The sequence below is a fragment of the Dermochelys coriacea genome, chromosome 16 (assembly GCF_009764565.3).
Source record: "Dermochelys coriacea isolate rDerCor1 chromosome 16, rDerCor1.pri.v4, whole genome shotgun sequence".
Taxonomy (NCBI): Eukaryota; Metazoa; Chordata; order Testudines; family Dermochelyidae; genus Dermochelys; species Dermochelys coriacea.
In genome coordinates, this window is record NC_050083.1 from 22247443 (window position 1) to 22272963 (window position 25521).

The 25521-nt window shown below is 40.8% G+C and overlaps 2 protein-coding genes and 1 non-coding gene across 15 annotated transcripts in view; all 3 read right to left on the minus strand.

Annotated features, from left to right (window-relative positions):
- The window catches only part of RC3H2 (ring finger and CCCH-type domains 2), a 36996-nt gene extending 18796 nt beyond the window's left edge, over positions 1-18200 (minus strand). For 5 of the 11 annotated variants that reach the window (XR_005289182.2, XM_038374557.2, XM_043499076.1 and 2 more), the window contains exons 1-9: positions 18061-18198; positions 11467-11738; positions 10445-10742; positions 8613-8730; positions 7563-7796; positions 6423-6598; positions 3200-3400; positions 2628-2760; positions 2262-2380 (exon numbers count right to left, since the gene is read on the minus strand). Coding sequence is in view for 10 of the 11 variants with exons in the window: in XM_038374557.2 (XP_038230485.1) it covers positions 2262-2380; positions 2628-2760; positions 3200-3400; positions 6423-6598; positions 7563-7796; positions 8613-8730; positions 10445-10675 (1212 nt within the window). In the remaining variant the exon portion in view is untranslated. Of the gene's footprint in view, positions 1-2261; positions 2381-2627; positions 2761-3199; positions 3401-6422; positions 6599-7562; positions 7797-8612; positions 8731-10444; positions 10743-11289; positions 11739-18060 lie in introns of all 11 variants that reach the window. The other 6 variants (XM_043499079.1, XM_043499077.1, XM_043499074.1 and 3 more) reach the window with 3 other exon arrangements.
- On the minus strand, positions 2862-2976 carry LOC119844432. Its single transcript, XR_005289261.1, has one exon. It is a non-coding gene; the product is annotated as a small nucleolar RNA SNORD90 (small nucleolar RNA).
- Positions 18201-19534: 1334 nt separating the features above from the next.
- On the minus strand, positions 19535-24438 carry ZBTB6 (zinc finger and BTB domain containing 6). Of its 3 annotated transcripts, none has more exons than XM_043499080.1 (2): positions 24324-24438; positions 19535-23788 (listed from the first exon to the last, which is right to left on the minus strand). In XM_043499080.1, the coding sequence occupies exon 2, from the start codon at positions 23772-23774 to the stop codon at positions 22491-22493; it is 1284 nt and encodes a 427-aa protein (XP_043355015.1). In that variant the 5' UTR covers positions 23775-23788; positions 24324-24438; the 3' UTR covers positions 19535-22490. The 3 variants fall into 3 exon arrangements, with proteins under 3 accessions (XP_043355015.1, XP_038230927.1, XP_038230928.1); XM_038374999.2 differs by having other exon boundaries at positions 19535-23783; positions 24349-24413; XM_038375000.2 differs by lacking the exon at positions 24324-24438 and adding an exon at positions 23912-24181 and having other exon boundaries at positions 19535-23783.
- Positions 24439-25521: the final 1083 nt, after the last annotated feature.

Sequence of the window (25521 nt, forward strand, 5' to 3'; positions counted from 1 at the left end):
GAAGTTTGGCAGTAGTGATTTTTGGCTCAGAGAAACCACCCTGCTTCTCTTATTTCCCGCCTTGTGCGAAGGAGTGCATCACTCGCCACCTCCTTGATTCTGCAGCCCTGATTCTCTCCTGGTCCAAAGGAAGATGACCTAGGAGATTTGTTGGGGGGCTACCTTGGCCACAAAGCTAGCAGAGTTCACTATCTATACACTCTGATGGGGGAAGAGATGCAGGAGAAGCAGAATTTCACCTTAGGCTTCTCTATCTGTACGTCTGTTATGCTGGGATCAAAGAAAAGCAGCAAAAGGTATGCCACAAAGTGTGATGCTCAAAGCCTCAGGAATGAAGGCAAGCAAATAATTAAGTGCTCAGTCCTAAAAGCCAACCGCAAAGCTTGACAGATCCAGCCAAATTTAAGCCCAATTGCAACAGATATTAGGTTTCATTTTAGTTTTGAAAAGTTTTAGATCCAACAATCCTTAAACTCAACAGCAGTGAGATCAATCCTTCCATCAAATAAACTGGCCAGCTCTTCACCAGGAGGGGCAAATCCCTGAACCAACAATTCACAGGTCCAAGCTGTAGCCTGAAAGCAGGCAAGAGACTCATGGTCAGATCTGTAGATCTTAATATACTGAAGAACACACTGGTGGACCAGTACATGTTTCCAGCATTGATTGCGAACCAGTGATTAGAAAGAAGGAAAGAAGACCCCTAATGTCAGCTTTCTCACAGATCACACTGGATGTATGACAGAGGAAGGAGTGTCCTTGTCTCCAGTGCTAGAAGTGTCACTAGAAAGGAAATTGATGGATACATTTATCTTAGTGTCAAAGCAAAATGTTCTGAGAAAAGTTTGTGCTCTTTAGTCAAATGAGCTGCACTATTTTCCCTCTTTTTCTCCATCTGTCCAGGGATTGTAGCATTAAGTAAGGTTGAGAAACAATCAATTCACTTTTTTTACATAGCACAGACAGAATAATTGCCAGACGGCAGGGTGGGAAAGACAATGTAAATCTGGAAGAATGGTAAAGTTTAAGTTAGAAAATGATGAAATGCAGAAGGCCATGATCAGCACTTATGGTCTACCTTGTTAAGATTTGGCAGCTATTTGTGTAACTTGTATACAAAAATCCTTTTGTGTGATTTATGTGAAATAGGTTCTTATAATTGGGTTATACAGATATCCTTGATCCTGGCTCATAGTTTTATATGGAGGGGAGAGTTTTGAATGGATGGCAGTTACTTAAGATGCTATGTGCTTGGTTGGATGGCTGTAGAAGGATCAGAGTATGGGCATTCAGATCATAGAAGGGATACAGGAGGATATGCATGCTGATGGTCCTATATGCTGATGGTCTAGGGTTCTTTTGTAACGTATTATCCCTTAAACTAACATTTTAAAAAATTATTCTTGCTCTTCTCTGTTGTTTAAACAATTAACTTCAAAGTTTTGGTATTTCATATACATGTATAAAAATGGATGGAACACAACCAATTGGGCTAAAAGATACATTTATAAAAAGATTGCATAATGAGCCCATTACAAGTAAATTATATCACCTATATACAATGGACACCTTGACTCTGGAGTTCTTATAATTTTAATATTTCTTGTATGTTTTTTCTTCATTTGTTTAAAAAGATACCAGAACAACAATGGTCTTGATTAAGCAAGACAAGAAACCTCAGTGAGCAAGTATTGAGCTAACTAATGTGGCACCACTGGGGTCTGAAAGGTTAAAATAGTCCCAGTATAGCTTTATATTACACATAACAGATAAAATTCACTAAGATTTAAATCAAGTGTTCCTTGTGGGTATACTTTACTAACTACAGCATCATGTGCAGGGAGTCTACTCTAAGCTGATATCACATAATTTTGGCTTGTTTTAATTTGCCAGTGAAATCAGGAGAGGTCCTAATGCATTCTTTTTAGAACCCTAGGGGTTCCACCCAAGTCCATCCTTAAAGTGTTTATTAATAAATAGATACCATTTTTCCTACAAAAGGAAGATTGATTAATACCACAGAGAATCCAATTCAATGTATTTTTAATTGGCTAGAAGGTATTTTGGTGAATGGTATTAGATACTCCCTGCTCAGGGAACATGGGCCTGAGATATTAATTCTACTTTATTTCATGGCAGTGGAAAGCCTGAGTAGACTACAAATGTTTTACATCAACATTAATTTTGCAAAATAAGTTAAGACCTTTTGTTAAAGCATCACAGAACACTCAGAAATACAGGTGGTAATTAAATATAGTCACCTGTGGTGTTTCATGACCTTTTCTACTATAGTTCTGAATAAAGTCCACTAGCCCATGTACCACAGTCTTCACTGCCACCATTGCATTTTCCAGCTGCTCCCATGTTGGAGAAGTTGCATCTACAATTGATAAATTTAAAGCACATTTTAACAGTAATTCCAATATCATTTTAAATGAGACAACTTTTATATTACACCAGAAACATGCACTACAAGGATTAAGAGGAAAATCTTGAACAGCAGGTTAAAAACATCAATTGATGGGAACTGTTTAGAGTAGAAACAGAATTTGTTACCAGTAGAGTTATATTTTTCATGAAAAAAAGGAAAGGAAAAAAATTTACGTTTATTAGCACCATTCACATACCTGGATTAGGATCTATGTTTGCCAGAAGCTCTAAATGAGGCCTAAGTCTGTTTAAGTTTGCTGGATCACCTGTACGTTGCAAGACAATTGTCAACTCCTGTACACTTTTTGCAAATGATTCTGGAGACTGGAGCTGAAAATAAAAGTGACAATAATGCTCTTCATTCTATAAACTGGACATTTTAACAGAAAAAGTATTCTCATTTTCTTTCAAGAGAGATGGGCTCCAAAATGAGACAGGTAGTGTCTTCAGATTGCATATAGTGATTATCAGTGGTGAGAGATTACAATTCTCAGCTCAGAATCTGCCCTATGAAGCTTCATCATAAGACACATAACTAGGAAAAGTAATTTTGTGCACTGCTTCTCTGTGACCTTTGTAAACACTAAAAATTCTGAAAGGGCTTTGTACATAAAGATTACGTACAAAAAAACAGCCATCCTACTCTCTAGTCATATTAAAACTTAGTTAAAATTAGAGGTTATAATAGTTTAAAAACTGCTTCAGTATTATACCCTTTAACTGTTAAATCTAACAAGAAAAGGATACTAAATCTACCCCATTGACAAACCTTGTCAATAATGGATTGCATGTGTGACTTATGTGCCAAGTCACCATAAAGGAGGGAAGACCATTGTTCTGGTGATATTCGAAGTCCCGCTTCCATAGCAATGTGGACAATTTGGGCATCATGTTCCCTTCGCAAAGCCTCATAACTCCGAAATTCCTCTTTAAGCTGCATCAGAGAAGAATCTTCATCCCTTTTGGTGACCTAAAAACAAGAATTCAACAATGCTTGAAAACTTCATTTTTCTTTAATTACAGCAGAGTCCATCAGATGTATAAACAAGTGTGCTATGGTATATAGCAGTGGTTTTCAACCAGGGGTCCGGGGCCCCCTGGCGGGCCGGGAGCAGTTTCAGGGGGTCCTCCAAGCATGGTCAGCCTTAGACTCACCGGGGCCCAGGGCAGAAAGCTGAAGCCCCACCGCATGGGGCTGAAGCCGAAGCCTGAGCAATGTAGCTCCACGGAAGCCCCTGTGGCATGCGGCCCCAGGCAACTGCCCTGCTTGCTACCCCATAAGGCTGGCCCTGGCTTTTATATGCAGAAAACCAGTTATTGTGGCACATGTGGGCCATGGAGATTTTATAGCATGTTGGGGGGGGGCCTCAGAAAAAAAAAAAAAAGGTTGAGAACCCTTGGTATATAGAATCAACACTTAGTTCTTCCAAAAATTAATCCCCCTGCAGAGTACTAGCATTACTGTGGGCTAGCCAGATAATACAGTGTTGTATAGATAGTCATTATGAGGACGACATGACATCAAGTCAAATCACTTCAGCTAAGTCAGAAATTGGATTTGCTTAAGTCTGAAGATATAATGTGGTTGGCAGGATATACAGCTATAGGATTAGACCTTCAGTTCCACTATCATTTCGATATACCCAATGTTAAAAGACAACTCAAAGAGAGACAGCAAAAGTTCAGAATTTAATTGGTAAATGAGGAGGGGAAAAGGATGATCAAAAAGTTGCACAGCACTCTATAATTTAGAGTATACTTTACAGAAAGACAATTAGTACCAGTTTTAACAAAAATACCTGGCTACATACACCTTTCATCGGAGGATCAGAGTTTACTTTATATACATATTAAGCCTCATAAATACACCTTTGGCATAGTCAGTATTAACCCATTTTATTGATGGGCAGACACAGTGAAGCAAAATATCTTGGCTCAAGGTCACTAACTTCATCAGTAAAAAGAAAAGGAGTACTTGTGGCACCTTAGAGACTAACAAATTTATTAGAGCATGCATCCGATGAAGTGAGCTGTAGCTCACGAAAGCTTATGCTCTAATAAATTTGTTAGTCTCTAAGGTGCCACAAGTACTCCTTTTCTTTTTGCGAATACAGACTAACACGGCTGCTACTCTGAAACCTGTAACTTCATCAGTGATACAGACAAGAATAGAACCCACAAGTCCTGGCTCCTAGTCCTTTAACTCATGTGCAGCGCTAATTTTCTTTTTATAAAGATGCAAAGTAAAGATGAAATACACATACAGTAACTCCTCACTTAAAGTTGCCCCGGTTAACGTTGTTTCATTGCTGATTAATTAGGGAAAATACTCGTTTAAAGTTGTGTAATGCTCCATTATAACATCGTTTGGCAGCCACCTGCTTTGTCCACTGCTTGCAGAAGAGCAGCCCGTTGCAGCGAGCTGGTGGGGGCTTGGAACCAGGGTGGACCAGCAGGCCCCTCCCCCCATCAGCTCCCCGCTCCCCTAAGTTCCCTGTGCAGCAGCTGACCGGCAGGCTATCAATTGCCTGAGTTCAGTTGTCCCTCCCCCCACTGCAATGTGCTGTCCCTGCCCTCTGCCTTGGAGCTGCTCCCCGAGCCTCCTGCTTGCTGGAAGGTGCAGGGGGGTGGGGGGAGGGAAGAGGGAGGCTAATGTCAGGGTGTCCCCCTGCTTATCCCATCTCCATAGAGCAGGGGGACACATGACAGGGCTCAGGAGAAGGGAGCAGGCAGTGTACTTAAGAGTGGGTCAGTGTACTTAAAAGGGAAATCACATCTCTCTCTCTCTCTCTCTCTCTCTCTCTCTCTCACACACACACACACACACACACAGTATGTGTGTCTGTCTGCTGTGCTGTCTCCCCTCCCTCCATTTCTGCTGCCTTGTAGAGTGTGAGGCTACATTAACAATGAGTTAACCCCTTGAGGGCTCAGCCAATTGCTAGTTCATCATTTAGCACAAAGGCATTCCCTGGGAAATATCCCACTCTCCGACTTCATCACCTCAACCAAGCTTCACAATCATCATTGCTGTGTACAGTATTAAATTGTTTAAAACTTATACAGTGTGTGTAGTCTATGTGTGTGTAGTCTTTTGTCTGGCAAAAAAAAAATTTCCCTGGCACCTAACCCCCACTATTTACATTAATTCTTATGGGGAAATTGGATTCACTTAAAGTTGCATTTTTCAGGAACATAATTACAACGTTAAGTGATGAGTTACTGTATTTTTATGAGAGTCTAGAAAAACATCCCACAAATCTTATTTTGGGCAAAAATGCATTGTTGCTAATGGGTCACAAAACAAATTACTGCTTACATTATGTGTATATCAAGTGTACTCTAGGCCTTCTAGAAGAAATCGTATGTTGAAATAAAAATGTAACCATCTTCCCATGTCATCGAATGCAAGAGCTTTTGTATCAAATACTGATATTCTATTGAAGATGTCTAGATCAGACTGTCTTTGTCAGCTAACATGTTATTTTATTGCCTTTCTGGGCCGATTAATTTCTTAATGATCATGCTCTATACTACCATACAGGAAAGCAGAGTTCACTTCCTACTCCCAATCTCTTACTCTTCAAAGATCAAGAGTTGGAAGCATTCAGTGGAAATGAGGTATGGTATAATAAATGAGAGGTTTAAACATTTCATGTCCATTTTATAATGCACGCATCAGTACCGAATTCATTAGGACTCTCTCCATATATTTCCGTCTCACCATCTCTGTGTACGCAGAGGCTACAGTTAGTGGGATTAGATGATTAATTGGTTTTAGATCACTTCTTGATGCTTCACTGTATCTTTAGAATGGGTAAGATCTGAATTTGAGTAGCACGTTGCAGGTGAAAGATATTCATGCCATATTGTTCCTCAGAACTATATGCTAAACATTGCTTATGTATCAAAAAGTTTTAAAAAAATAAAACTGGTATTAAGTTGCAAAAAATTAAAAGCAAGTTTTCATTTTAAATTATCCATTCTTTTACCTTAAAGCATGATGCTCGATACAGTAGTTGCACAACATGACCAATGCTTGTTTTTGATGCCTGAGGAAATCTTGGTTCTAGTCTTTGCACAACAAAAAGTACCAAAACTTTTCTTGAGAGTGCAGAGCCATCTTCAAGTGCCAGTAACACAAGTTTCAGAGCCTCTTCTTGCATAGCTTTAAACAGACGTTTTAAAAAAAAAAAAAGTCATAAGAAAAGTAAGACTACCACACATTAACAGCGTACACAGGAACATTTGGTTTGAGAGTTCTTGTCCACAATATCTTAACTATTTTTAGTCCAACAATCAACCATAGCAAAACACAGTCAGTGAAAATGTGCCCCATTTTAAGAAATCTGCTAGTCCAGATATAAAGCAGTACACAGAAATGCAGGAAGTGGTTCCAGTTGAAAGAAGACTGGACGATTCAGGGCTCCCTGTTTTCAACAACATTGGCACTTTTTAACTTTTGGTTTTACATTGCACAGTCTCAACATTCAGCCTTTGCCATTTCATGTAGCTTGCCAATTTTATACTAGGAAGCTGATGAAATCTAGTGGTAGGAATGGCACAGGAATATTAGAACTATCCATCAGAATTACAAGTTCACTGCGTTGCCAACTTAAACAGAATCTTTTGATGAACTATACACTCAATTTGGCATCAATTTACTGGTAATAGCTGGTTTATAGAAAAGACTCCAAAGCTATAAATTTTAACTTAACTGCTTTTAAAACTCAGTATTACCATGCAACCTGGGCTGGTGGTTTTGGACTCTATGACTTAAGGTATAGGCACAAACATTAAATCTGAACGAGAAACCTTGTGCCTATGCACCAATCATAGTGCTCAGTACTATCAGCATGTTACATAATAATACAGACAGTAAGGAAAATACATCTATTTATAATGGGCTGAGATTTGTGGAACATTTCCCTGCAGTATCTAGGGATAGACCATAACAAAACCAAGAGGTATACTGGTTAGAATACCTAACCTCCTCCCCCCTCCCTTAGCTCTTTCCCATAAACGTGAAAAACAAGAGTACATCTACCTCCAAACTGCAATGACAAGACTCCCAAGTAATGTTCTTCCTGGTAAGAAAAGAAACAGCCAGATCCATTCTGCAAGAGTCCTACCTGGCCCTAGAAACTGGCATCCTCGTGCCCTGACAGCAGCCCAGAGATTGGCAGACAGTTGCTGAGGGTTCTGGTGCTGTAAAATCAGTTCTGTTACAGTTCTTTCACCAAGTGAGCGTGCTGCTCGCATGGCTCTAACACGACCCTCCTCCTCCACCAGCTGACAGTTCACTAGCGTCACCAGTTTCCTTTGCATTGGACGGCTCAGGGCACTCTGATTCAAACTAGCAACTCCTTTAAAGAAAGAGGTAAATGGTCAACTAAGACTTAATAATAAGACAGATTGATCAACTAAGCGAAAGGCAAACCACCATTTCTAGTATAGGCTTAAGTCACAGACCCATGCCATACCCTACCATGAACTCTTTGAGCCTAAGAGGCCACTCGCCATCACAACATTGATCCAACACTACTGATATCTCTTGTTGAAGTATCTCCCACTCAGCCCCCCAGTGCTTATCAAGATCTGTACTAAATTGGTCAATTTTCACTCTATGCCCCTTTTCTGTGCCATGTCTGATAAAGCCATGCCATTTTTAGATTTTATGTAGGATCCCCACCTCACTTTTGGAGCATATAACACTTCGGGCAGCTTTCAACATGGACTACAGAACATTCCTTAGTTCCCTGCAGATCACCATAAAGGCTTTCTGGCACTTGTCTATTTCAGTCCATCCCTTGTCATTACAATCATACATGGATAGCTGACTAATAAAGGAATTTAAATTAAAATCTTACATCTAACTATGTCAAACCAAACCACCTGTTTAGCTTGAAGAGTTTGGGTTCCTTTCCTATGCTTAGGTGAGAACATTATTAAATGAAAAGCACATATTAGTTACCCTCAAAAGCAAAAACAATATAGCTGCTAGACTGTTATTTACAAAGCACTATAGATGTGCACGAACCAGTAAAGACATAAAGGAAAAGCTATCTTTCTCGTAAAACTATCACTTCACAGCCTGAAACCAGTTAGCACTGAGAACATACTTCTGTTAAGAGTAAGCTTGTCTGATATACCAAGAATTGCAGAGTTTTAAGAAGACTTACCCTTTCCTCCACTTAGTGGCTTTAAGTAGAGTGCCAAATCTTCCACACATTTCTTTGCTACCTCATAATGTTTGTTCTCTCCTAAGTTACTTAACTTTACTGTCTGATGATCTGGTACCTACAAAAATTGCAAAGAAAAGAAAAAAGGGAGTTGTAGCCAGTGTCCATAATCTTTCCCATGACCTGCCTTACTCACCTTATCACAGTATAAGCTAATTATACAACATCACAGATCTACACTACTCTTCACAGAGAAATGAAAGACAGTTTCAATGCCATGGTGTTTGGCATGTAATACTCATAATACAGCAAGGGATTATAGAGGATGATTGTTATAGTGATGAAAGATTACGATATTATTATGGGTTATTATCTGAACATTTCTTGTGGTGCTTTTGGGTTGACACATTAACATTTGGAGATTAAAAAGAGGAAAACAGGGCAGGAGGGGAGGTCTGTGATGGAAGACCAGCTGAAAGAACGGACCTATGAAGGGTTATTTGAAAGGTAAGGTGCATGGTACACAGGGCCTGGGAGGATGATCAATGTATAGGGGCAGCATAAGAAGAAGTGCAGAGTTGCTTGTAGGAGACCAAGGAAGTGACCAGATGCAATTAACTGGCCAAGAACAGAACATGAAAAGGTGAACAAGGAGAAATTAGAGATAGAAATGTAGCAAAGCACAGCATGTTCTGCAGTCCTAAAAGAGAAGAATGGTGAATCTGAACTTGGTGCATGACTCACCGTGGGCATGATCTGGTCAGAGTGGCAGAAAACAAAGGTGATTTTAGTTACAATGTACTGAACAAGCTAAGGTGTACTCTGAGAAGTGGGGCAATCATAGGAAGTGAAGATTGCAATAGGCAGACAAGGTGACTATTACAAACACTATATTAGCAATAGAGAATAAAATAAATATGAAGTTGAGAAGGGAAAACATACTAGTGTATGACACTATGTTCCATAACATACACAATGACTTTTTTAATGTATCCATTGTTGTCACATCTGTCTGGATGACAAATTAAAATAAGCAACACACTAAGCAGCTCACAATAAAATGCACCCTCTGCAGGTGGCATCCCAATTCTTTTAAAGAATTATTAACTTGAAAAAGATAAAAAAAACTCTTTGAACACACATGTGAAAGGGCACAAGAGAGAGATAGATTATTTACTTACAAGTTTCCTGAAGTGCAATGCTGACTTTATTAACATTCCTGTGCCACCACTATGAGGTACTGGAGGGAAAAATTTCTAATTCAATTAGTTGATGAAACACTCTCTCAAACCTAAACGCCCTCATCATGGGTGCTTCAAAAGAACAGAGGTCTGTACCTGCGTTCAGAGGTCAGATTCTTTTCAATGTAAGAAGTAACATGAGGTTTTGACGCAACTAGTTCCCAATGAGAAGGATGAATGAGTGTAATCTGTAGATTAACTTTTCTAATGACACTGCTGATTGTCCTCTAGGTCCAGGAGGTATTTATCTACAAACTCACACAGCTGTACACCCAACTATACTGGAACACAATCTTAAAATCATTTTACAGACATATTTTGTCCAGAACTGTGGCACATTACAGGGTCACTGTTATAACAGAGTCCTGTCTACACAACATGATGAAATATTGTTTTAGTTGTGACAAGGGACAGCTGTCTGGTAACCTGGTCTCCTGATGTAATTGTCTTTGTAGCGTACACAGGCCTTCAGATGCTATAAAGATCAGACCTTTTCTTATCCCAGACTGGAACAGTGAGGATGTATTCCTGCTGCAATGGTAAAATGTAAATGGTAATGTTGGAAAAAGTAAAGAGCTCCTTAAGTCATACCTGGGCTCCAACTAACTGGAGAAGTGCAAAGTTTACAGGAAGCACATCGATGTCTGTGTTGATGGCAGTCTGGTCGAAAGGACATGCTTTGCGATGAAGCTTGTTCAGGCAGGTCTTACAGACAGTGTGAGAGCAACCTAAGCTGATGGGTTTGTGCACATTCTCATCAAACTCATTGTAGCAGATTGGACAGGACAGAAACTCTGTCCACTGAGCTGCCTGCACAGGCATTGTGGAAGTTGGACGCTTGTTTAGCAGACTAGAAGACCATTATTTCACTGTCCCCGTATTTTGGCAGCTGGAAAGTAAATGAACAAAGGATGTAGTTTCTACACAACATTTTGCAGTCATTTACAATTAGTTGCTTTTAATTTAAAAAGCAAGATTTTAACATTTTATGAAATAAAACTAAAAAACTAATGTTGAAATCCCCACATAATGAATCCAACCCTGCCTCTATTATATCAATCTACAGTAACAGTTATAATCCCATCATATTCTTCCAGCTATTAATCCAGTTCGTGAGCCTATCTTCAGTAAACGTCATCAGGGTTTCTTGTATACTCATGGAATTAAAACACTTTAGGGAAAAACATTGGTTGGCACATAAAAGGTTAAAGGCAGAACCTCAGATAGAAATCAAGCTCACAGTTTTCAAAAACTAAGAACACTCCCTAATAATGGAACAGGAGTGAGAAGTCAAAGAAATATTATATTTGTTTTACTATCACATAAAGTGGAGTGCAACATGATCACAGATGTTTCATCCTACCCATCTTGTTCAAATTTAAACAGGTGTCAGTATAAACATTGCTTTATAGAAATAGAATCCATTATACACTTACATTTTTTGTTTTTAAAAGTGGTAAAACATTTATTGCTGGAATGGGAGAGTAAATCTGTGTTCACATCACCTCCCTTGTAACAGCCCATCAGAGGACTTGCTCCCAGGGGCGTACATTTCTCTATTTGCATTTCACACATTCGCTACCTCATATTCATAACAGTGAAACTCCACGTACGTAAGTCTGTGGCAGAAATCTCTCTGCTGTACTGGAAATCCAGGTATTTGGGGGCAATTACACAGCTGCTACTTTGTTCACACAATTGTTTGCAGAGCATAGCACTGTAGCTGGTTCCACAACAAGGAAAGGTACAAAATATGGAGACCAAATTACAATATGGAAAATGTCACCAAAACGCCATCTAGATCCAACAAGCAACAACTTCAGTTTATTATTAGCAGGTCTTTCCTTTGAAATATCTCACTTTGTGCAGAGGTTCCACGTAAATCCTATGTAGAAATATGTTTGAAGGGAAAAGGGAAAATTTACTCATGTATTCTGAAAGACATCCCATCTTACATAATTTAAAATCAATAAAAAGAAAACAAGCCCAAATATTTAAAGGCTCCTCCAGCTAAGACCTTCAGCTAAACTATTTAAATTCAAGCCTTCAACACTGACACTATCAAACTGGTAGGTGCTTGTAAAGGTTAAAGCTAAACAGCCACACCCATAACTACTGTATAACAATTTACCTGTTGGCTCTGATGCTATCGAAATCCTAGAAAACAGATGGTTTGCATAAGTGCTATTAATTAACCTGCCCAATTAGCACTTTTCCTTTTAAAAATGCAAATGAACTCACATTACTCCCTATACTGCTATATTTATAAAAAGAGTTAAAGACTCAATACTATATTTTCTTTTCCAAAAGTGGAAATAAGGTAAAGTTATTGTTTTGAGGAAGCCAGCTGTTTCCCCGTCCCATCTGAATTCAACAACTTTTCATTTTCATTTTGAACCAATTGTTTGCTGTTCTACTGTTTAGTTAGTGATGTTAGTATATGTTGGACCACTAAAATACTTATTAGAACACTGAATAAGACTTGAAAGGTGGATGTATTTTATTTTAATTATGACCATCTGTTTAGAAATTCTATTTAGCACTGAACATCCAGTGCTCTTTAAGCAACAGGATACTTGTACAAGATGTTCTTATCTCAATGAGATTTTCAACATCATTTGGGAATTACATTTTATACAAATATTAGAAAAAAGTAAGACAATGCAGAAATTAAACTTTGGATTTATCCCACTGACTCTAAATGTGGATCCAATACTAAGTGACCATAGTCACACGGTGAAGTATATTTTTAACCCTACCATAAAGCACACAATTTACTAGGGAAGGGCACACACAACTTTTTTAGGCAAAACATTGCATACCTGTAAGGATTATTATTGTTACATGCATCTTCAGACATGGATATTCAAAAGTACAATAAGCAAGAGTGAACAAAATTCTAAAAGCATCCTGATTTCCCTATGAATTTAAATGTATAATGCCATTTAGTCCACCTCAACCCTTGAGTATCCAAAGGTAGGCAAACAAAAATGCAATTGTAGAGAAAAGGAAAACATCTAAAGTAGATAGCTCCTAAGACTTCCCACCCTTGCTACCACTGGTTCTGCTATACTACTGCTAATGCCAGTGAAGACTGGTTGCTGGTGACCAATAGCATTTTCATCTCTGTCAGGTTTGATAACACAGGTAACATTCTAAATTTCCACCATTTCTGTCATAAGTAGCAAGTGGGAAATTTTAAGAAGTCTAGTATACATACAATCTAGGTAACAGCATGACACGAGTCACTGACTAAACAGTCTCCATTCCCTCCTCCCTCATTAATAGATTCAAAGGGCAGTAATCTTTATTCAGAGAGCATATATATGCTTAGTTTCCACAATTAATTCAGAAACTTGCAGGTAACAGTACCAGCTCATTTTCCAGGCTTTTAAATAAAGGCTAGTCTACACTAGAATCACTACAGCAGCACAGCTGTACCAATGTAGCTGCACCACTGTAGTGCAGCTAGAGCAGATGCTCTAGGCTGATGAAAGAGAGCTTTCCCATCAGCATAATTACTCTATCTCCCAGATCGGCAGTCACTATGTCGGCAGGAGAGCTTCTCCAACCAACATAGCACTGTCCACATTGTCGGTGTAACTTACATTGCTCAGGGAGTGGCTTTTCCACATCCCTGAGCAACTTAAGTTATATTGAAATAAGTGCTAGTGTGTACAAGCTAAGAGTCATGCCAACTATTCTGATATTTTTGCTCTCCAGTATGTTCAAAAAGGATTCTAACTAAAGTCTCCGAATTAAGTCAGTTTCTTAGAAAAGTATAAAGAAATTTTTGTACAAACTCCTGTTTTTTCTGACAAGGAACATATTTAGGGATGTCCTATTGAAAAATAAATTGCTCTGATACTCTAAAAATTGAACAAAATTAAAAAAAAGTGCCCTACCAAAAATCATTCCAACAAGAATTGTCAACTTAAAAATCTAGTCTTTTTTAAAGAGATGAACTGAAAGTATTTTCAGGTGCTACCATTACCCTGGAGTTGCCCCGATCTTTCTGTGTGAAAAACCCACAAACACAATATAAAAAATGACTAAGCACAAAGTGCTGCCAAATACAAAGTAAACAAAGAGTACTTTTTTTTTATTTTTAACAGGTAAAAATATTCAGACAAATGTGATTTTTCAGCTGTTGTCTTATTAAGAGCAGCATCTTAGAGTACTAAGGCTGAAGATTTTAGAAGTCTAAATATACTATTTGCTATTTATTATGTAACTAGTGCATTTAGGACAGACTAGTTCAGATAATCAAGTTTCACTTTCTGCTTCTGTTGCGGGAGCAAAATGCTGTTGAGTTTGAGTTCACAACCCTGCAAGGGAATGTTTAAATTTTCCTATCAGCCACAATAAGTGTACTTGGACTTTCCTTCAAAACTTACATTTTTTTAAACTTTATAATTTGTGAAGCTGATTCACAATGGAGTGATATGGTATACGGGGCTCATATTTTAAACCAATTCTGGTATGCTTACTGGATCCTGTAACCTTCCTTATGGACTTGATTCAAAACCCACTGAAGTCTTGATCCAGCCCAATTTTTAATTCTACTATTAAGCACTTTGAACTATTAAGGATTGAGTGCATTAGGCATTAAAAATTACAACATGGATTTAGTTCTAATATTAAACAATCTTACTATGGTTTTAACCATGCTTCTGAGGCTGTGTTCTTTACATAATAGCTAGATGCAGACAACATGGGATCTTAAAATGGGTAAACTTCAAGGCATCCATTGCAATTTTCCATTTGTACAAGCAGATTAATCACTTGTTTGTACTATAATGAGTAGGTTTGTCAAGCCTTCCTTCTGAAGTTACTTAAAGTTGAAAGCATCTCATCTAGCTCAGTAACTTATTGTCCATGCTATCAAATTATTAGTATTAAATTACTTCCTACAACGACTTTAGTCTTCCATTTATTACTCTAACAACCATCACATGCAGATCTAAGAAACTGGGTTCATATTAAAGGCCCAGGAAGTGAAAGTGAGTCCCAATAATAGCTTTGCATCTTTTAGCTCTGATGACTCGAAGCAAAAATAAATTCTCTTTAGATAGAACAGACTTGCTTGTTTCTGCATATTGCATAATGTCCATTACATTTAAATCTTCTGAGAAACAGCCTAAATGTGAAGGGAGTTGTTCAATGACCACTACAGGACAATATTCCAAGATACTGTTCTGATCTGACTTCTTAATTGGAAACCTGCATTTATCTCTGGGGAAAGCAAAAGAATCATACTGTAGGAAGAAATGTTTGTTTTATTTAAGAAACAGCACATCAAGATTAAAACAGACCAAAACAAGCTACTGTTTTCACGGCTCCTCATATTATGGACTTGAGGTAATCATTTTTAAAAACCTGGCTTAGTCTTGTATTCTGCTCTAACACTTTTCCTAGATTTATTTATGCATGTTTCTACGGTGATCATCACTATCATAACGTCTTATAAAATTGTCTACTTAGACTTTATCCTTTGCCAAGCACCCACTGGAAGATCTGGAAACTGCAACACTGTTACTATTTTCCCAGTACCCAAAAAAAACTTTAAAAAAGACATTTTTTCTAAGACTATTTGTTGAAACATGGCTACACTATGTAATGCACTAATATAATATAATAATGACTCTGACTTCGAGATAAACATTACTTTTCACATATAAATGGGGTTTTTTTTGTTTCTTTTTGTAAATGCCAGAGCTCTAATTACCCAGGAGGTCAGTCAAGATGCTCTATTTCCTGTTCAAGCATCACCACCAGTAATAAGAATTCTGCATGTTAAGATGTTTCCCAAGTTATACATCTGCTTTCTGCAGGGTTTCAGGGGTGAAATTGAAAGCCAAATTTGGCTTTCCCACAAGCGTGGTGAAAATCCATCTCCCAGAGCTGTGTTGATTTTTCAGAATTAACAGGAGGACAAAATGGCAAAAATGTTTGTCACTAAAATCAGTTAAGAATATTCTGAATATCAAAAAAGTATGTTTGTTGATTAAGAAGGTGCTATTTTTATAGTTACTTTTCGGAGTAGATCTGCACTTAAAGGGTGCCATTTTTTTGTTATATTAAAGGTTGAACAGAGGACCAAGGATCATGTGGGGCAATTCTTTCCGTGTTTATCCTGAATCTTCTCCCAAGCACCCCGCTGCACCTTTTAAACCACCACTTTTACAAGTGAACAGTCCACACACTAACAAATTTCACAAATAACTTTTCGAGCAAGAGAGTTAGTAATTCCCTAAACACTGACTTTCATGAAAGCAGAGGGCTTCTGGGAGTAGCATGAAGACACTTTTTAGAATAGTAAAACTTGTACAAGGATACAAGTTATGTTCAGTGGGATCCTCTATCCAATAAGAAAAGCAAAGATAGAGATACAATTAATGTTCAGGTCATTAATAATTATAAAGATTTTATGCAGCAAGCTACATTTTAACATCTAATAGTTGATTTTCCAGAAAGCATGTTAGATGTAAATATTTACATCCTCTGCCATAAGTCAGAAAAGATCAATACTCAAGACCAAACGGAAGTGCACTTTAAGCACTCTCTAGTATTGCCATTAGGTTGACAGAATTTTATTTTTTGGAAGGAACTGTACTATTCCACACAAGATGGAAATGCTAATTAATATTACTACTTGTTGAAAAAGCTTGTTAATATTGAAGAATATTGTTCATATTACATAAGAAAGGCATACAGATCTAGGGAAAGCATAGTTAGTTACTAAGAATAAGAATTTGATGTTTAATGGAACAGTACAGCATGACAGCAGTATATGTTTTAAACTCTAGAATTTCCAGTGATGTTTTTTAAGCAAAAAAAGACAGAGGGTCAAATAGAGATCTATTTGGGTCAAATGGCTACTTACAATTTCACTAGTATGGTTTCATTTAACACACTATATCATCTGTTTTTCCTCTTAATGATAATTAATTACAAGGATGTAGGTCTATTTTTCTAACCAATATAAAGAGGATAAATTGGGCTACAAAAATAGCCAAATTATGGTTAGACCCAACTTCTTCATCTACAGAACACATATGGCACAGAAAAGACATCTAGCAGATTTTGCTATCAGATTCTTTCCTGATATTCAGTCTAGACATTGTCTTAATTTTAGCTTATTTCTAGGTATAAACTTCTCCCCCTTTAACCCTTCCTACTAAATCAATAGTCCTACCAATCAGTCATATTGCAGTTCTTCTCTAAACTTCCTCCTGACTCTTGTACTTAAAAGTCCTCAATTTTTCTACAGGAAGAGAAGAGGCAAGGTGAGCGTGCCTACTAAGCATCCCGCATCAAGGATGACCAGATGGAACCACTTCTAGGGCCTTGTCTACACTAGTATTTTTCTTCAAGTTTCCCCCCAGGTGCAGCTCCACAAGAAGAGGTAAGAGTGGGAACGCTCATGCAGTCAGACGGACTCCCCTCCACACCGGAAAGCACTAGTTCATGATGTCTAGACTTCCCAGGCTAGGAGCAGGTTAGTTGGCGGGGTGACTAAAAATCCCAGTGGTCTGTATGTGTTAGTGCTCCCACTGGTGGCGGTGCAACAGCAGACAAGCAGAAGAGGATGCTAGTTTAGACACAGCCTCGGGTCCATGTCCCACTGTAATCCGTGTGTGACCTCTGCGTGCAGCCCAGCAGCGACAGCCGTGGCGGGGGTTTTGCAATGCAGACACCCGCCCCTCGGGAGCAGGGCTGAGCTCCCCCAGCTCACCGCACAGGAGCCATCAAAAGGCAGCTGGGATTCTCCAGCAGCCTGGCCAGGAGCCGAGCCAGACCCAAGCTGGGGAAAGCCGCACCACGCAGGATCAACCACCACCCGGCCACCGGGCTGCCAAGCGCACCCGCCGCTGGGCCGGGGGGGGGGGGAAGAGTCTGAGCGCGCCCCTGACAGCGAGGGGGCGGGGAAGGAGCTGACGGCCCCGCTCCTCCGAGCCTGCTCCGCACGCAGGCAGCCCCGCCCCGAGCGAGGGGCCCGGCCTGAGAGACCCTCCGCCGCGGCGCTGCCGCAGGGCACCCGGGGAGGGGGCGGGGCTGCTGCAGGAGCGCCCTGGCTCTCCCGCCCGGGGGAGCGACTCCTCCGGGCCAGCCGCCGAGAGCACGGCCCCCGCCTCCCCTCCGGCCGAGCCAGGCCCGGCCGCCGGGCTCTCCCCGGCCAGGCGCCGCCCACCCAGCGGCCCTACCTGCGAGGCGCGGCCGGGCCGGGAGCAGGAGGCGGCACCGGCCTCTCACACTCCATGGGGCGGGCAGCCCGGAGCGGCCCGGCGGTGGCAGCGGCGGGGGCCTCGGCGGCGCCTCCTCATCGCGGTGACAGACGGGAGCCCAGCCCCTCCGCCCCGCTACTATCGCGAGAGCTGCCAGCATCACGTGAGAGGGGACCCGCTCACGCCTATCACATGACAGCGAGTCCCGCTCCGGTTGGGTGAGAGGCGAGAGAGGGGCGGACCTAGTGCCTTGTGGGCGGGACAGGACTGATGGAGCAGACAAGCCCCAGCTCTCCCACCCCTGGAGGATGGGGTAGCGTAGAGAGGCTAAACGGGAAAGGTTTCAGAGTAGCAGCCGCGTTAGTCTGTATTCGCAAAAAGAAAAGGAGGACTTGTGGCACCTTAGAGACTAACACATTTATTAGAGCATAAGCTTTCGTGAGCTACAGCTCACTTCATCGATGAAGTGATCTAAGGTGCCACACGTCCTCCTTTTCTTTAAACGGGAAAGGTATCCTTTCCCCCGCCCCTGGGGCAGGCTCCCAGCCTTGACGGAGCAGCCCCTCCTCCTGCCCCAGGCTAGGGCGATGACTTTTCTCCCTGAGCGTTTATAGCCCTAGACTCTACTGGCAGTGAGCAAGCCTGCCCAGGAGCGCAGCTGCCCCAGAGGAAGGGGGGGGGTGGTCTTATATTCTAGTTTACCCCATTACTTGGCCTTCAGAGAAGAAGCCTTGCCCCCAGGCTGTAGCCCTGGATCTGCTTAAAGCCTTTCTTGTCTTAATACAACTCAGGAGCAGAACTGAAGGCTGCAGTTAGAGGAATCGTGAAGACTTTTGGTACAGATGGTGCAAGTTGAGCATGTTTGTTTACTTGGCTAGCGCCTTCTTTTCCTCCTCAGTAATTACCTGGTAGATAAACCCAAAAGAAAAGCTGTGTTACTGGAAATAAAAACTCCAAGCCTGCTTTCTCTTTTGCCACAAAAAAGAAGGCAGGCCTTGTGCGCTGTATAACAATGAAGAACTCTAAGGAGCAGTTACTCTCAGTTGAAACTTCACCCAGGGACATCTCAGAAAAGATCTGCAACAACTTCCATTTTTTGCTACATTCTTGCATCTATGTTTCTAGAGGCCCCTGACAATTAAGTAGGCTGTTTGCAGCTTTAAAGAGCTATAATAAAGGTTGACAACTCTTTATTCAGACTGACTCAGTATAAATTTTGCATCCGGTGCTCAGAGAAATCATTTATCTTGCAGACTACCACAAAAGGTGATTGTTACATACATACATAAAAGGTACTATGGTTCCCAACATGAGTAGCACTTGAGAATGTGCTTAGAATATAGAGTCAGAAATAAACAGACAGTTTCTTAACACAATATCCAAAACTTTAAGGCCGTTACAGACTCTCAATGATTTTCCTCAAAGTTGTGTGTATATACAAACAATGCCTCTGATTTCCATTCCATTTTATTTATGTTATAAATAGAGCAAATGGTTACATTTAAGAAAGTGGTACAAGGGGAGTTATATGCATATATATGCCCGAGTCCCGTTCTCTTATAACAAAATTCATCACATAAGAAATTCTAGCCACCAAAGCGGTACACACAGCTTCCTCTCAGATGTACATGCACTACAACTGCTGAATAAAAAAGAGTTACCAATCCTCACATAGAAAGTGCATATCAGGATCATAGCCTCTATTTCCCTTTTATCAGTTAGGGAAATATGAGTAACACACCTGTATCAGGCAATGATTGTTTACATTCATATTGCTGAGACTCATGCACTTGCCAGAATGAGTTGGTTCAACTAAAATGCCTAAGACAGCCAAACCAAGGCTCTATCTGCACTAAAACAGCACAATACATTTAACTTCTATACAATATTACAAAGGGTCCAATTTAAAAGGAGTATCAAGTTTTCCTTAATTTGTTAGTTTAATACAGTTCTCCAATGTTTTCTGACATCTCCTAAGAACCTGATTTTTTTAAAAAAAAGTGTGCAAATCTGCAGGCATAAATAAACAGTTAGATATAAACCTGTACATACACCCCAGTTAACATTTGTTACTACACTAACCAAGAGTGCAGAGTAAGAATATGTTTTTGGAAGTCAGGTGAGCCGTTAATGTTACCACTAAGTAAAGACATTTACACAACCAAAAATGAATCCTTTACATTTGTTACTGTGTGAGGGCACACCCATCACTAAATGCAAGTTCAACAAGACTGCAAACACAGATGTAGCCAAGGAATACAAATCAAAACTAACAAAATGCCATAAAAAGCAATTATCACAATTGTAAAACAGCCATGTTTCAAACTTAAAAATCGCAAAATACATTATGCAGTGTCCGGCAAATAAGGAAACAAAACCCAAACTCTTAATTTGACAAATATAATTGTTATAGTTAAGAATGCCAGAACAGAGAGATGAAAGATATCTTATGCTTAAAGCACTAGACTGGGACTTAGGATATTGTTTCAGTTGGCCAGTTATGCCTTCCTTGGGCATATCATTTGGGTCCCATTCCTACAGAGACTTATATACATGCTTAACTTTACACATGGACTAGTCCACCAATTCACTTCACTAGGACTACTTCACACTATGTAAAATGAACTGAAGCATGTTCTTCATTAGTCTCTCTGTGCCTCAGTAGCCTGAGGGTACTGTAAAAATCTGTAAAATAGAGATAGCAGTACTTCCTATCACCCTCTAGCTTATCTATTTAGATTGTAAACCATTTGAGACAGGAATTATCTCTGATGTTCATGTGCAATGCCTAAAATAATGGGACCCTGAACTCAGCTGAGACCTCCAGGGACTATAATAAGTGACTGGTAAATTAGTTATTCAAAGCATGATTCTAACTGTCAAGTGAAGAACCTATTACAAACTCATCCTGAAACAAAGGTAAAATGGCTAAAGTATTAAACCTGCCAAAATTGGGTTTCCAGGAGAGAGAACAGCCATCATACCAGTACAGTTGAACGTTGCTATTACAGACGAATAATAGGAAGTTACACAGTATATACTGCTCACACAAACCCCACCTAATTGGCTGGTGAGTGAAAGCCAAATGAGTGGCTTTTGTACTACAAGATATACAGGAAGTTAACTAAAGATATCCCTTTGCAACTGACATAAGATCAATGTGGAAATATATCCTTATGCACTATAAATACACAAGAAAGAGTGCTGCTGTTTTTTCTAATTCAAGAGGATCTAGAATAAATGGCATTATTCCACTCCAATAACTATATAAAGATTTTTATTTATACCACATTAAACAGAAGAAACATATATGCCACTCAAAGACAGGCACAAGATAAAAGAGTTTGAGTTATAGGGCAGTTTGATGCCTGCAGGTAAAACCATGAAGTGCAAGACATCTACCCAGACACATACAATCGTGTTTTACAATATCATACAATTAGAGACTGAAGAGTCCTCAGTATCCAAACTGCTCCTTATACAGAAAGAGCGTCTTTCAAATAGATATAGATTCCTAATACGTGACAGCTTGTAGCTCAGATTTTCATAGCGGCAGTACACATCTGAGATTTATGTGTGTCTTAGTTTTGTAAAATACAATCAGAAGGCAAAGAATTAATTTAGGGTTTGATTACTAAAACAAGTGTTCAACCAGACAATTTGTATCAGTGAGAACAAAACTGTCAAAAACAGGTTAGAAAATTTTAGAACATGAATAAAATGAGACCCTCTTCAGTTAAAACTGAACTGAATCGTGTTTGTGTCTTTTACTCCTCCCCTATTTATAAAGACAATTTTAAAGTTTCATTAGAGAGTTTTCCAGTTTTTATTTTTTAAACCTACAACTTGAGAATCAGATTTGATGAGAGTGGTAGAAAAAAATCTATATAGAATAGAATAGGCCATGACTTTGCTGCTAAAAGAGCCAACAATTTGGTGAACGAGGTAGGTGACCTCACCATAAACTGAAACAAGAACTATCGCTCTTAGAATGCTCAATTGAAAGAGAATGATTGACTCCCTGAATAGGGATTGACATCCCCTTCCCCACTCTATTAAAGAATGGGAAAGCAACAGTTCAGGTTTCAGCTCATTGAGATAAAGGGTCCTGCAAATATTAGCAGTGTGAGGAGGATGTGTGAAACACAAGCAAGAAAAAGGTGTGAGGAGCTGTCTTTTATCCATACCGTGAGTACCTGTAAAGGAGCACAAATTTTGTTCCCATATTTTGCCATTTACCTTAAACTAGCAAACTATCCAAACAATTGCACAATACTAGGTTTCAACACAGTAAACAAAAATTAGATATTTGCACTTGTCTCTGTTACATAAAGATTTGGTGAAATTCTGGCATTTCACCACAACAGGGTTTTAAATAGAGCACGTCTTTACATCTATCCAGAGATCCACTAATCATAGTCTATTTTGATTTGTGTAATTGTGTCAAAGTTTGGTTTGTCACCACCATTCCTTCCGTGAACTGAAGTCAAGTGCTTTTTTAGGGCAGATTTGTGTTTAAAGTCCATGTCACAACAATGGCATTTGTAAGGTCTGTCCCCACTGTGAATATTCAAGTGGTCCTGAAGCGTGCTTTTAGCAGTAAATGTCTTCAGACAAACCATGCATTGGAATGGGCGGATACCCATGTGCCCTCGGATATGCCTGTTGAGATTCTTCTTTTGTGTAAATGTTTTCCCACACTGTAAGCATAAGAAGAGTTTGTGCATTTTTAGGTGTCTCAGATAGTTTTCAAGGTGGACAAAACCTCGGGGACATTTAGGACACTGGTGCCGCCATGAATAACCAGAATCCTCCAAACTCTGAAACCCACTCATTACACTCGAGGTTCCTTCTGTATTGTCACTGACAAAGCCCTGAAACTGACTCCCAGGTACTTCTGTAATTCTACTCTCAACAGTAGAATTTATCAGTGAATGTTGTGTTTCTGGAAAATACAAGCTTGTTTTAGACGAAGTGCAAGGCTGTGGAAAATGATCATTTTCCACATTGGTTGTGCTCATGGAATCCATTCTGAAGATACAAATTTCATCATCTTTATATCCTATTTCAACTGTGGAAATCTCTGGAGTTTTCATGTCCTTTCTTTCTGATATTAAGCTTTGCATTGCAGGTTGTAAGACATCCCCTTTCTCCCGTTTTACATTATATTCTACATTAACAGGGCTATCTTCAGAAATTTCAATTATTTCACAGTCTTTATCTAAACTGTCATCTTTATTTCTCAGCTCAATATCCGAAGAATGACATTTCTCTGTGTTCTGATTACTGTTCTCCATAGAAGCATCAATTTCCAGATATTTAGACAATGCTTCGGTACATTTCTCTACAATGTGGACCATCTGAAGATAACTTGCAGCAATGAGATATTTCAAAAGCTCCTTCTTTTTAACTTCGAGAGCACCAGTATAACAAGACAATAGTAACTTTCTGCCAACCTCAGCACTCTGCAATATGGTGATTCGCATCTGTTTCGACTGATTGAGCAAAAACTGATCCCTCATAAATGTGGAGCAGGCAGCAAAAATCACCTTGTGTCCATGAAACTCAGTATCATTGATATATATTGATACATCACAAAATAAATTCTGCTGTCTCAAGAGGTTCATCTTTTGCAACACAGCATCCCCTTGCTGTTCAAACTGGAAATGCAGCACATCTGAGTCAGTAGCCATGTTGACAACCTATTGGAAAAACACACGACAGAAACGTTACAATTCAAGCATATCATTCTGGATGCAGCTTTCCGGTCTCAATCTTCTGATCGGATATTTACTGAATACAATTTCATCAGCAGTTTCAAGGTACCCACCGAGCCACTACATATGCAAGTGCCGAGAAGTGTTTAGGCAGAGTACGGCTGGAAAGCTGACTAGGTGCTTGCAACAGGCCTGGTTTTATGTTCCAGTCTAGACAGGGCTCCCCCATAAAACACCGAGTCCCTCATAAACCCTTACGCTCAGTACAGTGTCTACAAGAGCCCGTGGACACAAGTAACATTAGCCAGGCTTGGCCACAGCAGGGTCGGAAAACTATTTAAAACAGTTACGACGAGCCCTACGTCGCAGCGCCCCCACCCCAAGGAACCCACCTGCCCGCCCGCCCGCCCGTGCTGAGCTCCCTCGCTGCCCAAACTCGGAGGAGCCCTCCCGGGCTGCCCCGGCCCCGGCCCCGGCCCCCAATGAAGGCGGCAGGAGACCCCGGAACCGGAACCGGAACCGGAACCTCCCCCGTTCCTCAGCCCCGCACCGGCAGCGGCGGCCCTGAGAGCAAGCGCCAGCCACCACCACAGAGGAGCCGGAAGCACATTCCCAAGTCCCGCCCCCTCCACCGGAAGAGGCCTTTGTGGGACGCTCCGTCAGTCGCTGACCCCCGCTACCGGCCTCCCCTGCCCAATAGGACGAGGCCGCAGCCGGGCCGCTGCTTCCGGGATCCCGGAAGTGGTTCTGGCGGGAGGCGGGTGTGTTTCCTTTTCGGATGCGCAGGCGGATGGGGAGACGCGAGCCCCGGGGCGGAGTCTTCGGGCGCCGTGATCCCCCAGACGGGGACGGGGGCGCCGGTGGGGGGGGGGACGAGCCCTTCCCCCACAGCAGGAGAAGGGGGGGGAGTCCCACTCCCTTGCCAGGGACGAGCGTAGCTGGCGGGGGGTTACGAAGCCCGGCAGGGATCCTCGCACACATACCGCAACCCCATCGCTTGCCCGGCTCAGGGAGGCTCCGGTGCGGTGGCTCCACCAGGCAAAAACCAAGCTTCGCAGCTGGTCGTGAAATCATCTGTGGGTGACGGCAGCGTCTCCAGCCTGGTAGCCCTGCTCCCCGTGGAGCTGCAGGCTCCGATGCAGTGAGCTGTAGCTCACCACAGCTTATGCTCTAATAAATGGGTTAGTCTCCAAGGTGCCACAAGTCCTCCTTTTCTTTTTGCGAATACAGACTAACACGGCTGCTGCTCTAAAGGCGAAGGTGGTATACGAAATTCTACATTACTGCCGCCAGCCTAGCCTCCGACCCTTTCCAAGACAATTAGTGTATAAATGGACCATTTTCGTTATGGCTGAAAAACACATACAGGCTAGGGGCTTAGGAGGAAGTTTAGAACGAGCATTGGAATTGCTACAGCTCCTCTCAGCTGAGGCTCTCCCAGCATTGTGCTAACAACAGATTTAGCCTCACAAAAATGGAATACAGGCTCCAGGGAGCAAGGCAACCGATGAAAATGAGGCAGAAAGACAATCAATTAATTAGCCAAAGCCCGAGAGTATGCCAGATCCAGAAGATAAGCTTAAGAAAGTCAATGCCTTTTATCCTTTAACTACAAAACCAGCCATTTAGATTCCTTTACGACAGAGTAATGGAGACAGTTGTAGTAATAAAGAGTAACGCAGAGGGGATAGAGGAGTACTTGTGGCACCTTAGAGACTAACAA